General features: G+C 38.1%; 1 protein-coding gene across 19 annotated transcripts in view; it reads right to left on the bottom strand.

The window, feature by feature from the left end:
• FMR1 (fragile X messenger ribonucleoprotein 1) overlaps nt 1–17,261 on the bottom strand; it is a 39,635-nt gene continuing 22,374 nt past the window's right edge. Inside the window, exons 10-17 of one of the 19 annotated variants that reach the window (XM_086389851.1) lie at nt 13,664–13,773; nt 12,848–12,982; nt 12,281–12,343; nt 9,604–9,690; nt 7,035–7,230; nt 5,313–5,420; nt 4,532–4,614; nt 1–1,927 (exon numbers count right to left, since the gene is read on the bottom strand). In XM_086389851.1, coding sequence (XP_086245977.1) covers nt 1,817–1,927; nt 4,532–4,614; nt 5,313–5,420; nt 7,035–7,230; nt 9,604–9,690; nt 12,281–12,343; nt 12,848–12,982; nt 13,664–13,773 — 893 coding nt within the window. In that variant the 3' untranslated portion in view covers nt 1–1,816. Of the gene's footprint in view, nt 2,239–4,531; nt 4,615–5,312; nt 5,496–5,694; nt 6,321–7,034; nt 7,231–9,603; nt 9,691–12,280; nt 12,344–12,847; nt 12,983–13,663; nt 13,774–17,261 lie in introns of those variants that run through there. The other 18 variants (XM_086389847.1, XM_086389859.1, XM_086389848.1 and 15 more) reach the window with 18 other exon arrangements.

Below are 17,261 nucleotides of genomic sequence, written 5' to 3' on the forward strand. Positions count from 1 at the left end.
TAGCAGAGGAAGATCAAACTTTATTGAAACTGCTTGCATACAAAATATATTGCACTATAACCAAACAAATGTCAACATAAAATCCAATCTGTTGTCGCTAATATGTACAGAGAATATTGCCCAAGAGCAGTTACATTACAAGGTCATTCTACCTTGGTTAATTATCTACAGTATTTTAAACCGAACAGCTTACAGATGATGTGTGCAAGGTACCAATTTCTGTTTTCAAATACTATACATTCCCAGAATAAATAACTAGAAATCAACATTAATGTTTGGCAATACTTTTAAAAGACTTTTTAATATTCTTGAAATCATGTGCAGTTTGTTGCCATTTTTATATGCTTATTTGTATGCAAGGAAAAGTAACCGTAATATGAAAATTCAAAGAAACAAACTCACAACAGACATCAGAGGCAGAACTTCGGTTTGTACGGCACTGTACAGATTCAGTGGTACCCCTACTTGGAGTTATTTTTTAAGAAAAATATAACATCTTAGAGTGAAGGTCCTTCACATATTTTCCTCAGTAAATCTCGTAAAAAAAAAAAACAAAAACAAAAAACCCTCAAAACTGAAACCCAATATGTCAAAAAAAAAAAAAGGAAAAAAAACTAAAGAAAAAAGTTTCATGTGTTAACCAATCCTAGTCTGCTTTCCAATTCTGCTTATACATTAGACCTAATATTTCAAAGTTTACAAAACATTTAACCTGCTTCCAATGTTTCTCAGACAAAGTACCTGTACTTCACAGGATTATTATGCACACATGGAAATGACCTTTCTACCTCCCCCAAATAAGCTTGAAATGAAAATGAGAAACTTCACAAAACTCGGGGAGGACAAAATAAAAGACAGCTCTAAGTTAAAACTGGTCATCAGGCCAAAGAGCAGGCGTATCCTACTAACTTTCGACCAGGAAGATTTATTCCTAGCTGAAAACATTTGAGCCTCTTGCAAATGAAAAGACCGTTACTACTTTTCCGGTCTATACAGAAAAATTACACATCCCTCCAATAACACTATTTGTCAAACTTCAGTGCAACAGAACAAAAACAAAAGTCTTATTCTTTATACTGCCTAACCTGATGTTTATGTAAGAAAAAAAATATGGAAAGCATGCATTCTTCTATAAAGTACTAATGTTTGACAGGGTTTGCTACATCTTTTAACATTTAGTGTTTCCAACTTATCTTCCCTGAACTCTGCATCCAAATATAATATTCCTACCTGCCAAGATATAAAAAAGGCACAGATCATACAACTTTTTTTTTTTTTTTTTTTTGCTAATGAAAATGACAAACGTCACATCACACACATCTCAGGGTCCACTAAAATACTGGAAAAGTGGACCAAAACATAAACTGACACAGGACATGAAATGCCATAGTATTTTACGGACTTCTATATGAGATTGAAAATAGAAGTCTAACATGATTACCATAAATGCTATTATTCAGAAAAACTGAAATATACCAGTGAGTTATCACCCAATGCAGGGTAAACGGTCCAAATTAACAAAGAATATCACTGCGTGGTATTTAAAAAATAAACCAAATGAAAATCCTGTCCTGAAGTGCTAAGTATACTTAATTATTTAAAAGTAATGTTTCAAAAATTTTAAGACCTCATTTTGTGCAAATTCGAAAATTGCTGCTTATGGCCAATGTGAAAAAAGCAAAATTCTTAACGGAATTGTTCATTTCATGCCCTGTGCCACCTTGCCTACTATTTGTCTTTGGCCTAACAAAGTTTTCTAATATGGAATAAGAATTATGGAAATGGTATAGGGGATATCACTCCAGAATTATGCAGTTTAGGGTACTCCATTGACAAGTGGTTGCTGGCCATCCACGGTGTCTGGCTTTTCCTTCCTCTGGTTACGATCTTTACCCGTGCGCAGCCGATTACCTTCACTGGAGGTATTCTGTAATGTTTTAGTGTGGACACTCCTTTCATTATTGCAGTCAACTCTGATCTAAAACAAGTTATAGTTGTTATATACAAAGACCATATTCTGTTGTAATCTGTAATTGGCCTGACAAGAAATTTAAGCCCAAAGTGTATATTCCACATGTTAAAAGGGATTTGAATAGAAGAAGTGTGAGAAATTAAGGTCAGGTAGGAGCTTTATTTGGCTTATGATTCTAAAACACTCTTCTTCTGTAACTGGAACACCTTGGTCATCTCACTGCATCCAAAGTTAGATAAAAACTCACAATCCTACTGTGTCTTCTTCTAAGTAGAACAAAACAATGAGAAACAAATAGTTAAAATGAACTCCCATTACGGATTGCAAAATATATATGCAAAATATACAGGTCTGTTCAAAAAAATGGTTTATTCTTCAAAGATATGAAACCCAGGAGGAGAGAGACAAATTATTGTCTTCCTATTCTGATGTTACCAGAGCAATAACTTAACTCACTTATTAACTAGCCTTTAGTTGACATCTTCATTTCTATCATAAGTATGATTAACTTTTTCTACAGTAAGGGCTCCCTTTGTCTTACAATATGTGTGTGTGTATATAAATATACACATATACTGTATATACTCATAAATATACACACACACTATATATCCTCATATGAACACTGGTTTCTAGTAGCTTGTATTACAGTAAGGCAAGTCAGAGGATCATACAACTTAAACTCTGAAGAATAAGAATAGTACAGGGAAATTTGAAGACACTAATGTGTGGGACTGGAATCCCAGGAAGAGGACAGAGTCGAGTATGATTTAAAAAATAATATTCTGAGATTTATATAATATTTTAAGTGCCAGCATTGAACACTTAAAATACTGCTAATGCAATTGTAGATGCTGTACAAAAGAAAGATAATGTTGACACACAGGCCTAAAACAATTAATAAAAGTACTGATATGCTTCAAGTACAAATGGGACTACCTATAGCCCCAAAATGGTGCACTCGAATTTCAAAGTGTGTTTAATTGTTGGTCCTGGGTGTTTTAACTGTTTGGTTGTCAAGAGGGGAATTATAAAACTGGTACATAAACACTTTACATTTGTGTAAAACACATGTGTACATAATTTCATCAATCTCTAGGTCTAAGATCTTTTCTGTGATGATCCTTAAGCACCAGCTAATAGTTAACACCTACTTACAAATGCTAGGACTTCCCTGGTGGCTCAGACGGTAAAGCGTCTGTCTACAATGTGAGAGACTTGGATTCAATCCCTGGGTTGGGAAGATTCCCTGGAGACGGAAATGGCAACTCACTCCAGTACTTCTTGCCTTGAAAATCCCATGGACGGAGGAGCTTGGTGCAGGCTACTACCCATGGGGTCACAAAGAGTCGGGCATGACTCAGCGACTTCAATTTCTTTCTTTCTTTCTACAAATGCTATGAATTCTAAGGAATATTCTGTCATGAAGTTTCTGCTCTTAAAATTTATGTCTCACTAATTTTAGGTACTGGTCCCAAACCAATCCATAGTCATGAAAGGACCCCCAACTACTTGGATTAAGTCCTCAGAGTTAAAGCAGCAGCCGAAGAGATCATGTGTTCTGGGAATGAGGTACCAGGGTTCAAATATCACTCTGCTGCTGCTGCTAAGTCGCTTCAGTCGTGTCCGACTCTGTGCGACCCCATAGACGGCAGCCCACCAGGCTCCGCCCATCCCTGGGATTCTCCAGGCAAGAACACTGGAGTGGGTTGCCATTTCCTTCTTCAATGCATGAAAGTGAAAGGTGAAAGTGAAGTCCCTCAGTCGTGTCTGACTCTTAGTGACCCCATGGACCAGCCTACCAGGCTCCTCCATCCATGGGATTTTCCAGGCAAGAGTACTGGAGTGGGGTGCCACTGCCTTCTCCGAAATATCACTCTAGTGTATGCTAACTATGTGACTCAATCTTTCTAAACTTCAGTTTACTCATCTATAAAAGAGTAATAAAACTTCTTACCTCAGGGTACTGTTCAAACATTAAGTGAGATACAATACACCCAGCCAAGGTACCTGGCCGTGCTTGGGGGCTCATTTTAAAATTATGTTAACAATGTGTTCAGCACAGGTGCTGGCCACATGAGATGGGTTCTCAGGGAAGAGGCTGGCTCTAAATAGGCAGCTGACTGATTCAGCATGTACTAGCCGAGTGTCATCAGCCCTGTCTATTGTGAGCTAGATACCTTCTTTTTCTTACTTTCCAGTCAGAGAACACCCTATCCTTGCAACTCTGGTGAGGAGGGATGTGGGTTCCACAGGGCTTATGCAAGTCTCTCTCAGTACATTCCTGGATGTTTCTTTCCTTGGAGAATGGGGGTAGGGAGGACCACCTATGTGGTACTGAAGTCATAATGTGGTTGTCAAAATCTTTACAAATACTGAGACTGCACATTCTCTAGAGAAATCTTCTTTGTATACTTGTCATAAAGGACTAAAATTGACCACAAATGTAATGTTGAAAAGAAAGTATTTCACAAATACCTATATAGTATAGCAAATTCACATAAATCTCAAACTTCTGTAACTGGCACAATTTAGATGAAAAGAGGCACAAAGGTTTACCTGGAGGGATCCATCTGCTGTTCTTCCTTTAGCCTCTCTTGGATTACGTGGACGATTATCTGTTCGGGAGTGATCGTCGTTTCCTAGAGGGACATTTTTAAAAGGTTCAATGGTCACTGATTCTGACATGCCTATTGGAGAGTTCTTTGTTCCCACATCCTCAATTTATTTAGACCAATCACAGAATCTAAAATATAATCAACAACCTAGCAATTTTAGTTACACACTGTCTAATAATCTAGCATCCAGGTGGCACTAGTGGCAAAGAACCTGCCTGCCAATGCAGGAGACATAAGAGACCTGAGTTCTATCCCTGCATCAGGAAGATCCCCTGGATAAGGAAATGGCTACCCACTCTAGTACTCTTGTCTGGAGAAGCCCATGGACAAAGGAGCCTGGTGGGTTACAGTCCACAGGGCTGCAAAGAGCTGGACATGACTAAAGCGGCTTAGTGCACAGCAGCACACGTTACAGAAAACATTTCTAAGCCATTACAGTCCTACATCAACTGTGTGATATGTCAACCTGAACTAATGATTAGATATGATGTTTAGAGTACCCAAAGAAGCTGAACTAGTTATCAGGGGTTATTCATATGTTTGTAAATTGTAAGGAAGCCTGTCTGATATTGCTAATTACATGAGCCTTTCTTATGGTGACCAGTACAAAATGGGAGAAATGGGGGCTTGATAGTATGTCACTTAATCACCTAGCTTTTTCATAGAACTTCAGACAGTTGTTACAATTCAGCTTCATTTCTTAAATGAAAAACCCTCCGTACCTTTGAAGCTGCCTCCACGTCCTCTTCCTCCTTGTCCTCTTCCTCCGCCGCCACGCCGCCGCCCGTCTCCTCTGCGCAGGAAGTTCTCCCTCTCTTCCTCTGTTGGAGCTAATGACCAATCACTGAGTTCATCTCTGTGGTCAGATTCTGTTTCAGAAGCATTTGATGCTTCAGAATTAGTTCCTATCGAGAGTTAAAAGTTATATACCATTGTCCGACTTAAAAAAATGTTAGGTTAACAGAAACTTCCAGAGACGTTTCTGGGGGTAATCCATTACACTTCCTAATTTATAAGCCCACCAAAGAGTATATTATCACCTTCCATTTTGTAAAACAAATTATCTTAAGTTTAAAATGAAGGTTTTCATGATATTTGAGGTCATTTTTGTTTCAAACATTTTTGGTTCTCATTAAAAAAAAGGAATTCTATTAGCCATCTAAGTTCAAACCTGAGTATGCCACATCATTAAACAGCTGTGCTCCTTTAAACATCTGTGCTCTTTGGAGGAAAAGTTGCCTACAACAATTAAATGCAATACCTTGATAAACAAAACTTCTAGAAAGAAAGTTCCTTTTAACAAGGTTTGGCCCAGGGACAAAGGGGAATGCACAAATTTTGGTCATCTTAGAGAGAGTGGCAAAGGTGGCCATTGTGGCTACTATCTCAGGGAATGGTCTCTTGTGGGATCAGGGACTGGACCTCGATGAATGGGGATATGCTTGTCTGATGCTTGGTCCACAACCTTCCCTCCCACTCCCACAGGAATAACTGATCATTAGAAAGAATTTACTGTAGTGAACTTATTATGCCTGAGTGGGTGGGTTAATGACACAGGGGATGGGAGATGGGAAAAGAACTTCCTGGTGAGAGGGGACCTTCCAAAGCATCAAGAACAGACAGTTGGGAAAGGGATGAGGGCTCAGGTTCAAGGTTGGCCTTAGGAGTAGGTAGCTCTCTCCCCCACTCCAGAACATCAACTCTACTACCTCTCTCTTCCTCTGTTGGAGCTAATGAGAAATTATAGCTTCACCATTATAGCTTCATTCCTGTGGATCTTGAAGGCTTTTCCATCTTACTGAGTTCCTTTTTGAAACGCAAATATTTGTGAGATGGATTATACCTTATACCATCATTAGCCAGTTACATAGTAGATACACAGTTGAGCAAGACAGTAGGCACGGGCAGTGGGACAGCGTTCAGTGAAAGGTACTGGGAGAGAAGAAAGAAGCACTGAGCAAAGAGCTGGGGAGGCAAAGAGAAGCTTCGCCTACTTCTTGACTTTGCCTAGGGCTGACTTTGGCCATGCCACTCAAAATCACCTTATGAGCCACAGGATGCAGACCCCTGATTTACACAGTCCATCCAGCAAGTATGACCAGCACATGCCTGACAAAACATGAGCCACAGTACACAAATGAAAAAATGTTTTGGCTATATAGTAATAAAATCAGGAAAGGCCTTAGGAAAAGCATTAGCATACAAGGGCTTAAGCAGATTTATCCCCAGTCACACTGTGGACAGAACTCACACCTGCCCTGTGAACTCTATGGGTTATTATCAGGTTTTTCACTCTATGTGTCTTGCAACACAATTTGACCCACTGTGAATTGGAAACCATGTAGTGAGAAATTGTTATAATGGAGTTCTAATGAATATTAGAGATTAGCAGCTATTAAGTCTAGGAACAGATAAAGTTACTGAGTAAAATGCTTAGTTTGTACCTGAAGTATATCCAGGACCGCGTCTGCCGTGCCCCCTATTTCTGTAAGGTCTACTACCTCGACCCAGTCCTTGACCATCATCAGTCACATAGCCTTTTTCCTTATCTGTACGATTTGGTGGTGGTCTAGAACTAGCTCCAATCTGTCGCAACTGCTCATCAATTTGTAATCTCTCCAAACGCAACTGGTCTACTTCCTATTTAAAATATACAAGATAACAGTAAAAATAATTTGACATTTTACTTAACAAAACCTTTCTCCTTTTCATCAGATAAAAAGTATACTGGAAATATTTCAATTTCAGCTCTAAGTTTATAGTAAACACTGTTACACAGAATTATCAGGAAATCGAACGGTCTCCTTAAAAAGAAAATTACTATAGGTAACGTATTATTGATGTCTAGAATTAAGAGATATAACAAAAATACTCAGCATTAAAATTATACTGACAGAATTTAAAGTTATTTAATTTGGCAATATTATCCAATAGATCTGCTAAGGCACAAATATGGTAGTTTGGGGACTTCTTGATAATAGGTTATTGAATAAAACAACTCTAAAATGTATGAATACAGATAAATGACATTTAAGACTTAACCAGCTAAGCTTAAAAATCACACATTGTAAATAATCTTAATTAATAAAACACTGAATGTGGGCCATCTTCTACTTTCAAAGAACAGGAACTATCTAACAGTTAACCCAAAAAGTTGGATATCATGCCTTGAAAACCTCTTAAAGACTACAACTCTGCTAAAACAAGTATGATGAACAGTATAAAGTTAATTGATCAAAATATATACCTGGGGTCCACTAATAGACCCTCACACACAATGCTTCCAATATGCTAGGTTCTGTCAAAACCAGATGATGTCTCAGTTCTAACCCTTCTCCTTCCAATTTATTCATAAACATCGATTTACTAGCTGCAGGGAACTGGATCCACAACTAGAGTAGTGGTTGGGTGTCTCAGTCAAGCAGAGTCAATCATAGGGACTGTCCACATGAACAGTCACTGGGGAAGCCCCTGTAAAGCTAAGTTCTTAAAATCTTAGTATAGCAGTTTCAGGAAAAGGGCAGGTAAGGATCTAGATGAGTGCCATCTGTGCTCTGAACCAGACATTGTTTTACAAAGGACTTAATTAAAGGAGAGACTGCCGCTGAGTGAGTGGCTTACTCCAAAAGTACAGTTATAGCTCATGGAATGGGTGGATCTTGCAAAACAGAATGGTAGTCCAGGTTATCCCATGGGGGCAAAGCAGTCATCACTTGGTGAGAGACGCCAAGCCCACTCAAGGGAAGATCTGGTGATGGGAAGCATGGCAACAGGACAGCTGCTAATAATCCAAAAAGATATTCAATTGTGAAGAATAAATCAAAAGATCTAAAGAACACTGGTTAAAAGAACAAGGGACTGACATAATGCAACCTTAAATTTCCAGGTCTTCAACATTATTTAAGCTAAGAATAGGAAGAAAAACACATACAACAGATTACACGTAAGACACACTTTAAAACAAAAGTGAATAAGCAAATCAATGGGGTATCCTACCCACACAAACCTTGCTGGATGAAACCTCTCCATTTTCAATTATTAATTGACCACCATAAGAAGGATAAGAAGTGCCTAGCTATTATGTTTTTCTTCCTTATTTACATGTAACTATAAATTGCTTCATTTTATTTAAGAAGTCAGCAGAAAAATTCTTAACAGGATAGCCTCATAAATACAACAGAAAGTTGGATTACTTTAAAAATAATATTTAGTACCCGTTACAGTATGTTTCTGATACATGTGGATACAAAGATGGAATTATAAAAGTGACATTGGTAAAATTCTATTTTGTTGAATTACAGAACAGTTGACCAAAATAAATTTTAAAAAACACCTAGTCTAGGGAGGTGATTTGCCTACAGACACAGAGCTGGTCATGGCAGAAGACTACCATCAAGTGCTGGACTGCCAATCCACTGCTTTTACTGGTATGCCCTGCAGCCTCCTGGTTCCTGCTTTCCAGATTCTAAGCTGGAGTAGGCACAGTGGTACAAATACCAACTAAAATGAGCATTTATACAAGGAGACATAAATTGCTTCTAGTTTGTAAAACGGAGTATAGAGAAAATTATGAAGGGTACACATTTAAACAGAGGACTTCATGAAACTCTGGGCTATTCCTGATAAATGACATAAAGGGGACAACAAAGCAAGTGTTACAGACATAAAATTTGGCCTGGAAAAAACTCTCAAGGGCTAGAAAGGATCAATGGGATGAAAAGGATTTTAGACAGGATTGTCTAAAGTGGATATGAGGGTTTAACAGAAGAATAATGGGAAATAGGGAAATTTCTTCAGAATGGGGATACTGATTCTTTAAATGATGGAAAACTGACTTGTGTTTTCAGAAAGAACACAATAAGCTAAACAAAATGAGTTTTTTTGTTTTATCTTTTATAGGTCTTTCATTATCATGTACAGGCTAGAAGAAATCTTAATTGTGTTAAGATTTACTATGGAGTATTTCTATTTTAGCGCAAAAAGATTCAAAGTTAAAGTTCTTCCTGTTCTCACCTTTAAATAGTTCAGATGATAATCCAAAAGAACAGTGGCATTAGCGATGCTGTCTTTTGTTCCCACAAAAACAAATGGTACCATACCCTGAAATAGAAATGACAACAATAATCTTATAAAATTAATGATGAATTACAATCTGAAATATGCAAATAATGACTAAATCCCTAGCACAGGATCTGACAAACGGTAGGTACAGAAAAGTTTGTTGAAAATATGAAATGCATAAAAACAAGAGTAGTTAGTATGTTTTACACATCTCCTGTGTATAAGGACAGATCAACATAGCAACCATTAAATGCATCAGGGTTACTACGATTTAAACACTATTAAATGCTGGCAAGCTTATAAATTATGTAACTCAAAATTATACAAGTTTGAAAATAAGACACATAAACAAAATGAGTACTTTAAAATACTCTTATTAAATTACTACAGGTTTTATTTAGACAAAATTCCAAATTAAAATTAGATACTAGGGCACAAAAATAAAAACTAAATCAACTTTGCTAACCAAGTCAACAGAGTACAAATAAGAGACAAACAAAAAGAGTTAGGCTAAATTAATGTGCACTTAGTAATTATTCTGTGAGAGGGGGGAAACTGGGCATATTCATGAACATAAAATTTAACATTTCAATATAATGTACTCTGAACATTGTAAAGGACTGAACCATTAAGAAAGTTTGATCTCCCTATGATACAACTTTAAGGATAGATTTTTTGAAAAACAAGTATACTAAAAATGTGTACTTCTAGCTCATCAGTAGAAATGAGGGGGAAAAAAATTGTTTCTTGCGGCAAGTTATAGGGAAGCCTAGGCCAGTTCTGTCGGAGAAGGCAATGGCACCAGTACTCCAGTACTTTTGTACTCTTGCACTCCAGTACTCTTGCCTGGAAAATCCCATGGACGGAGGAACCTGGTGGGCTGCAGGCCATGGGGTCGCTGAGGGTCGGACACGACTGAGCGACTTCACTTTCACTTTTCACTTTCATGCATTGGAGAAGGAAATGGCAACCCACTCCAGTGTTCTTGCCTGGAGAATCCCAGGGACAGGGGAGCCTGGTGGGCTGCCGTCTGTGGGGTCGCACAGAGTCACACACGACCGAAGCGACTTAGCAGCAGCAGCAGCAGGCCAGTTCTGTAAACTAACAGCTGGCAATTATGACCTTCAAAGCTGAGAATAATTCAGTATTTCACTACTGATGAAATTCTCATGGTTACTGATAGTCACAAGTGACTAAAGAAAAGTACACAGTAGTTTTGATGTAGATATATTAGAATTTTCTAGGTGAAAGAAGCCAAGAAACTTAGCAAGTATCACTCTTTTAAAAAGAGCATTTGTTCAATAGGTGTTGGTACTGCTAGGCTGCTTTTGTTTGCTTGCACTCAGTATATAGCACCTTAAACGTATGTGGGGTTGGAATAGGTTTTTTTCTTTTTCCTTCCACATGAACATGGCTGTTCAGAGGGTACAAGACTGAATAATTAGGAAATATTGCTTGCAAACTGGCATCCGTCTGGTAGGCAAGTCATTGCTTCCTAGTAACTAGAACCACCTGAAGAATCAGGTGCCACTGAAAACGTATGGGCTTCTTTTTTTCACCGAATGAACTATGGAATTAATCAGGCCTATGACCCAGATCTTTTTTTGTCAAAAACATTTTTGACTGTTGAGTTTTTTTCCCCAACTGACTTTCTTACAAAGCAGTTAACCATATTATTTTCCAAAATGCCCTATGATGAAATGCTATGCCCTGCTCCTTGGATCACATACTATCAAAATAAGCTTTAATGCCACAGATTTAGCTGATCAACTTTGAAGCAAATAGTGAAAAGCAAAATTATCTTTCAACATTTCCAAACTGATGATGTACCCAAGTGCCACTCTATTAAGCACAGCACTAGTGGACCAGAATAGTTAAGACAAAGAAAGGCAAGAGCAGAACAGTGACCTTCAATGTAGATACCAGGAAAAAGTGATTCCCTGATCTGGGATGAGAACTGGACTCCCCCGCACAGAGGAATGTCCAATCCACTTGCAGTTACATTTCTCTTTATAAAATGCTATTTTCGCTTTTAATCTCTTGTTACTCATAACTTTTCTTCCCATCAACAGTTCATACAGGCCAGATGAGGCGGCATGCCCTCAAGAAACTAACAATGTAAGGATAAAACAAGTAAACATCTATGTGCTAAGTGCTACAGACAGGGATGACCACATCAGATTATCAAAGGGGGGAAAGGCTCTTGAGCTCAGGGGGAGGGACCTGATGGCAAGTACACAAGGAAAGAGGCACATGGAATAAGCCCACAGCAAGGTGGCAAGCTGGAGAAAACAGAGGGCTTCTGGCAGAGGAAGCATATGCATGTATCTAGGAGCAACAAGCAGTAGACAGCAGTGTTTGGACAACTCTAAGTATGGCTCAAGCCTCTCTCCAGTGCAAGGAAGAGGAGTGGTAAGAGATGATATTGGTCAGGTGGCTGTGAAAAAAAGGCCTTGTAAGCAACAGGAAGGAGTATCAGCTTTCTCCCCAGGGCAATGGAGCAAAAAAACCCACAGACACACCTCCACCATGCCCCAATTCTGATGATCATTTGAAAGTCTTTCTTAACAAGGGGAATAAACATTAAAATATAAAATTAAAATGTATTTTTCAAGGAATGGTTTCCTACCTGCCAAGCCTTGAGTTCAGGTTTCTGGGATTCCCCTGCTACAATGGATGAAACCACTAACACCTAAAGCAGTATAAGGAATGCAAGTGATGTCATTAACTATAACAAATGATACACAGAAGCCTGAACGCAGGACTTTCACTGTAGGACTTCTAAATTCGTTTCTAAACAATTCGGTTAGTTCAAATATTGAAAGTCAGTTTAAAAATATGGCTTTAGGTAACAATTTATGCATCTAACAGAAGGTACATTTGGATATATTATAACCTGCAAAATTTCAAGAGCTAGAGCATGAAAAAATGAAAGTCCACCCTCAAAAGAAAAATGTGACCACTAAATGCAACCCCATATTTTATGTTTACAGCATAAGATTTGTCACTGTGAATAAACTGAAAAGTAATTATCTCATTGGTCTGTAATATCTTGTTAGCTGGCAATCAGATCTGAAACAGATATAGCATGAATAGCCTATAAGCCTAACCAGACAACATACCCAAAACAACAACTGTGACATTTGGGGCAAAGAAATTACTTACAGTATAATTCCAAGTGACAATTATTTCTTACCCTCTGGACTTTTGTGCTGTTAGGTTGTGAAAAGTGAGTGCTGTTTTCCTTTATATCTGTATGTTTTTTATCTTCTGAGGGAATAGGTCCAACCCTTGAGTTACTGGAAGGTAGGGAATTTGGTGGCATCATTTCCTTGGTGAAAAACACAAAACATAAAAGAGGAAAAAAAGGATCCATTTTAAAAATTTTACTTAGCACCATTATTGTATCAATGATCATCTTTTTTAAGAACAGAAACTATTATAGACAGTTTTGGTAAACAAACTTAGAGAATGCAAAAACTGTGCAATAAAAATGCACACAGATTGCAGTTAAAAGAACCTTTCACAAAAGCAAAGACTAGACAACATATGAAAATTATGGCAATTTGGAAGGATTTTATTTTAAACAGTATCATTGTATAGAAGAGCACGCCCTCACCTCCTCCATCCCAAATACTTCAAAAAATGTAAGGCAATACAAACACAAACATACAAACTAAAAAAGCCAAAAGATGAAAGCCAAAAACCTAATTAGTGTCCCAATTTTGTCTCTACCAGTAACTTAAGTGATTTGAAGTGTGCTTCAGATTTTGTTTTTACATTTGTGATGGCCCATGCTAAAAATCTAGAAATAAGACTTAAGGAGTTAAAGGGACTAATACACAATCACAGCATCAGAGACTAGAAAGAGGCCGTCATCTATAACTCCAATTAGCTGGCATGCCTGACAGAGGTTTTACATTCACATTATGTGCATATTAGAGGCCTCTAAGTTACTGTGTCAAATAAAAGACTTTATTAGACAAACCAGAAACATGCACTAGAAACATACCTCTTCTTGTGGAACATTTTTCTCATTTTCAGCCTCAATTCTCACCCTCACAACTCCTGACTTGTCCACAATCTCTTGAATCAGTTTTCCATTTTTTCCTATTACTTTGCCTAAGTTAAAAAATGAATAATTCATGTTTGGTTTTAAAATCACACACCTCAAACCAGTAAGCACACCCTACTGTAAACTATAACATTTTATATATGTATAAAATTTGAATTGTATCTCAAAACCAAAACAGAGACTTTTTTTCAAAAACAAACAAACAAACACAGTTTTTCATTCTATGAAGTCATCACAGTTCAAACTCCTTTGGTCTGGTATGAATTGAGTCATAACTTGTGAACTGTCAGGATAATTTTGCATTTTTAAGGCAGTTCAAAATATGCTCTTATTTGGCATACAAGGGCACACTTTAAATGTTCAGATAGAGTGGTGTGTATCCTTCTTTCTGCAAAGCTCTATAAAAAGAATTAACGAAAAGGATAAATAATAGAAAATACAATTGCTTATTTCACAATTTCAATCCTATCTGTATCTGATTTACACCTGCTTCTTTGCCCATGGCAAATATTTTTAGAATTTTATACGGCACATTTATAAGACACTCTAAAAGCGGCATAAGCAGCTATGCTGCTGCTGCTGCTTAGTCGCTCAGTTGTGTCCGACTCTTTGGGACCCCATGGACTGTAGCCCGCCAGGCTCCTCTGTCCATGGGATTCTCCAGGCAAGAGTACTGGAGGGGGTAGCCATCCTTCCTCCAGGGGGATCTTCCCAACCCAGGGATCGAACCCTGATGTCCTGCATTGCAGGCATATTCTTTGCCATCTGAGCCACCAGGGAAGCCCATAAGCAGCTATACATTCATCTAGAAGTACACATTCTTCAGGCCAATGTGTTAGTGGACTACTACTCTTGTGCGTGACTCACAAATTAAACTAGTATGCTAGAAGGTGATTAGTTACAGAATAAAAGATTAAGAAATCACACTTTAGCTTAAAACCACAATGAAAAAGTTTAAAACCAGTTCCAGATTAAGTTTTATCGTATCATCTGTTAAAACTCTGAAGACTTCAAACACCAGCAATGGAGAGGCACTCAAATCTCTCTCACTTTAAAAAATTTAATCATATACCTAGCTGGGAAATGACTGCTTTCAGAGCCAGCAAAACAAGACATTCCAAATACTAAAAACAACTGATTGTAGAAATCTACATACGAATTACATCCAATTGCAAGGGCACTTCCAGGTACTTAAAGCAAGCTGAGCTGGCCATGCCCATAAATGGGTTTGCCCCACTACTTCATCTAAGGTAGGGATGGGGATCCTAAAGAATTCCTAAATGAAATCCTAAAGGATATCAACCCTGAATATTCATTGGAAGGACTGAAGTTCTAAAACTTTGGCCACCTGATGCAAAGAACCCACTCACTGGAAGATATCCTGATTCTGGGAAAGATCAAGGGGGAGACAGAGGATGAGATGGTTGGATGGCATCACTGACTCAGTGGACATGTTGTTTAGTTGTTCAGTCATGTCTGACTCTTTCCGAGCCCATGAATTGCAGCTTGCCAGCCTTCCCTGTCCTTTACCACCTCCCAGAGCTTGCTCAAACTCACGTCCATTGTGGAAGGATGGGGAAACCTGGCGTGCTGCAGTCCATGGGGTCACAAAGAGTTAAAACATGATTTAGCGACTGAACAACAATAAAGGAAAAAAACAGGAATGAAAATTTGCTGAGCCAATCCTAGATAAAAATGCAGGGAAAGCCTTCTCAAAGCAAGACCTTGTGGTTCATCAAATCAGAATAGCCTTGGTATTCCTGCTGTGTGTGCCAGTCTCATTTACCCCCACAACCTCTTCTGCCTGGTCAGTGATCAGGGAAAAGAACTGACACACTAAATCAGGACTCCTGACCTAGGTGTTTCTGCAATTATTTCTGTTGTTCTTCCCCTCAAATGAAAAGGGAAAGAAGGAGGAGGGAAGTTACATGGAGTCTTCCCATTTTTTTTTTCTTTAAATCTGTAGCACATTTTCATGAATTGATGCTGATTTTAATAAAGGTCTTTTAAATGAGTTAGCAAAAGGAAAAAGGAGATTTTGGCACATGTTTCTACTAATATCTTAACAATCCTATATATAGATAGATAGGATATATACAATTTTATGTATTTATATAAATATATATATCCTGTGTATTAACTACGACTGAACAATTAAATTCAATGTCAAAATGGGTGAAGAACAAGCAAATTATTAGAAAAGTTTGTGGGAAATAAGAGATATCTTGTTTGAAATCTGATTTTTTAGCACTTTGAGTGATAGGTTTTTAGAAAACACTTTACTGAATAAAAGGAGCAAAATATAATTAATTTCAGTTCCATTGTTATTGTTGTGTTAGTCACTCAGTCGCTTCTGACTCTGTGACCCCAAGGCTTCCCTGGTGGCTCGGACAGTAAAGACTGCCTGCAATGCAGGAAACCCGGGTTCAATCCCTGGGTTGGGAAGATCCCCTGGAGAAGGAAATGGCAATCTACTCCAGTATTTTTGCCTGGAAAATACCATGGACAGAGGAGCCTGGCTGGCTACAGTCCATGGGGTCACAAACAGTAGGACACGACTGAGTGACTAACACTTTCACTTTCATTCTAACTATAAAATGTATGCAACTGCTTGACAATCTGTAAATAAGAGGAAAAAATACCATTCACAAGCCCACTTCTCCTGAGGTAATCAGGAGAGTGCTAATCATACATTTCCCATACACACAACTGGCAGTGACATTACATCATCATGCTCTTTAGTTGACTGTATGTAGTATATAGTTGAGAAAATAATTCTGCATTATTTCACTAGTATTTACACTTTATCCTCAAACTGATTTTCTTTGGGTGAAAAATACTATTCTAAGTGTTTTTACAATGGCATAGGAAGATGTTTACAATTCTATGCTGACAAAAACAGCAAGCTAAGTAGAAGTGAAAGTATGTGAAGAAAATGCAGAGTCCTTATTTTCTCTTTTAAACCTTCCAAAGGGCATGCATTACTTTTTGTAATTAGCCAAAGTTAAAAATGTTTTTTTGGAGAAGGCAATGGCACCCCACTCCAGTACTTTGTCTGGAAAATCCCATGGATGGAGGAGCCTGGTAGGCTGTAGTCCATGAGGTTGCGAAGAGTCGGACATGACTGAGCGACTTGACTTACACTTTTCACTTTCATGCACTGGAGGAAGAAATGGCAACCCACTCCAGTGTTCTTGCCTGGAGAATCCCAGGGATGGGGGAGCCTGGTGGCTGCCGTCTATGGGGTCACACAGAGTCAGACGTGACTGAAGTGACTTAGCAGCAGCAAAAATATTTTTTAAATGTAGTATGTCCCAATTTTATTGATAAATTTAAAACATATGCAGTATTCTGATAAAATTCCACTTTGCTGATAGATTTTACTAAAGATAACTGCACTATTGAAGAGCACGGGTGGAGAGCTCCTATGTTATTTACACATGATTGTGATGGTCATGAAACAAACTCAAGTCAAAATGAAGAATTACAGCTGATGTTGCAGAAAGCCCAAGAGACATTCAGAATTACTTCTAGC

This window comes from Bos grunniens, chromosome X (genome assembly GCF_055505025.1).
Source record: "Bos grunniens cultivar Pamir isolate PY7600 chromosome X, Bosgru_T2T1.0, whole genome shotgun sequence".
NCBI classification, from domain to species: Eukaryota; Metazoa; Chordata; class Mammalia; order Artiodactyla; family Bovidae; genus Bos; species Bos grunniens.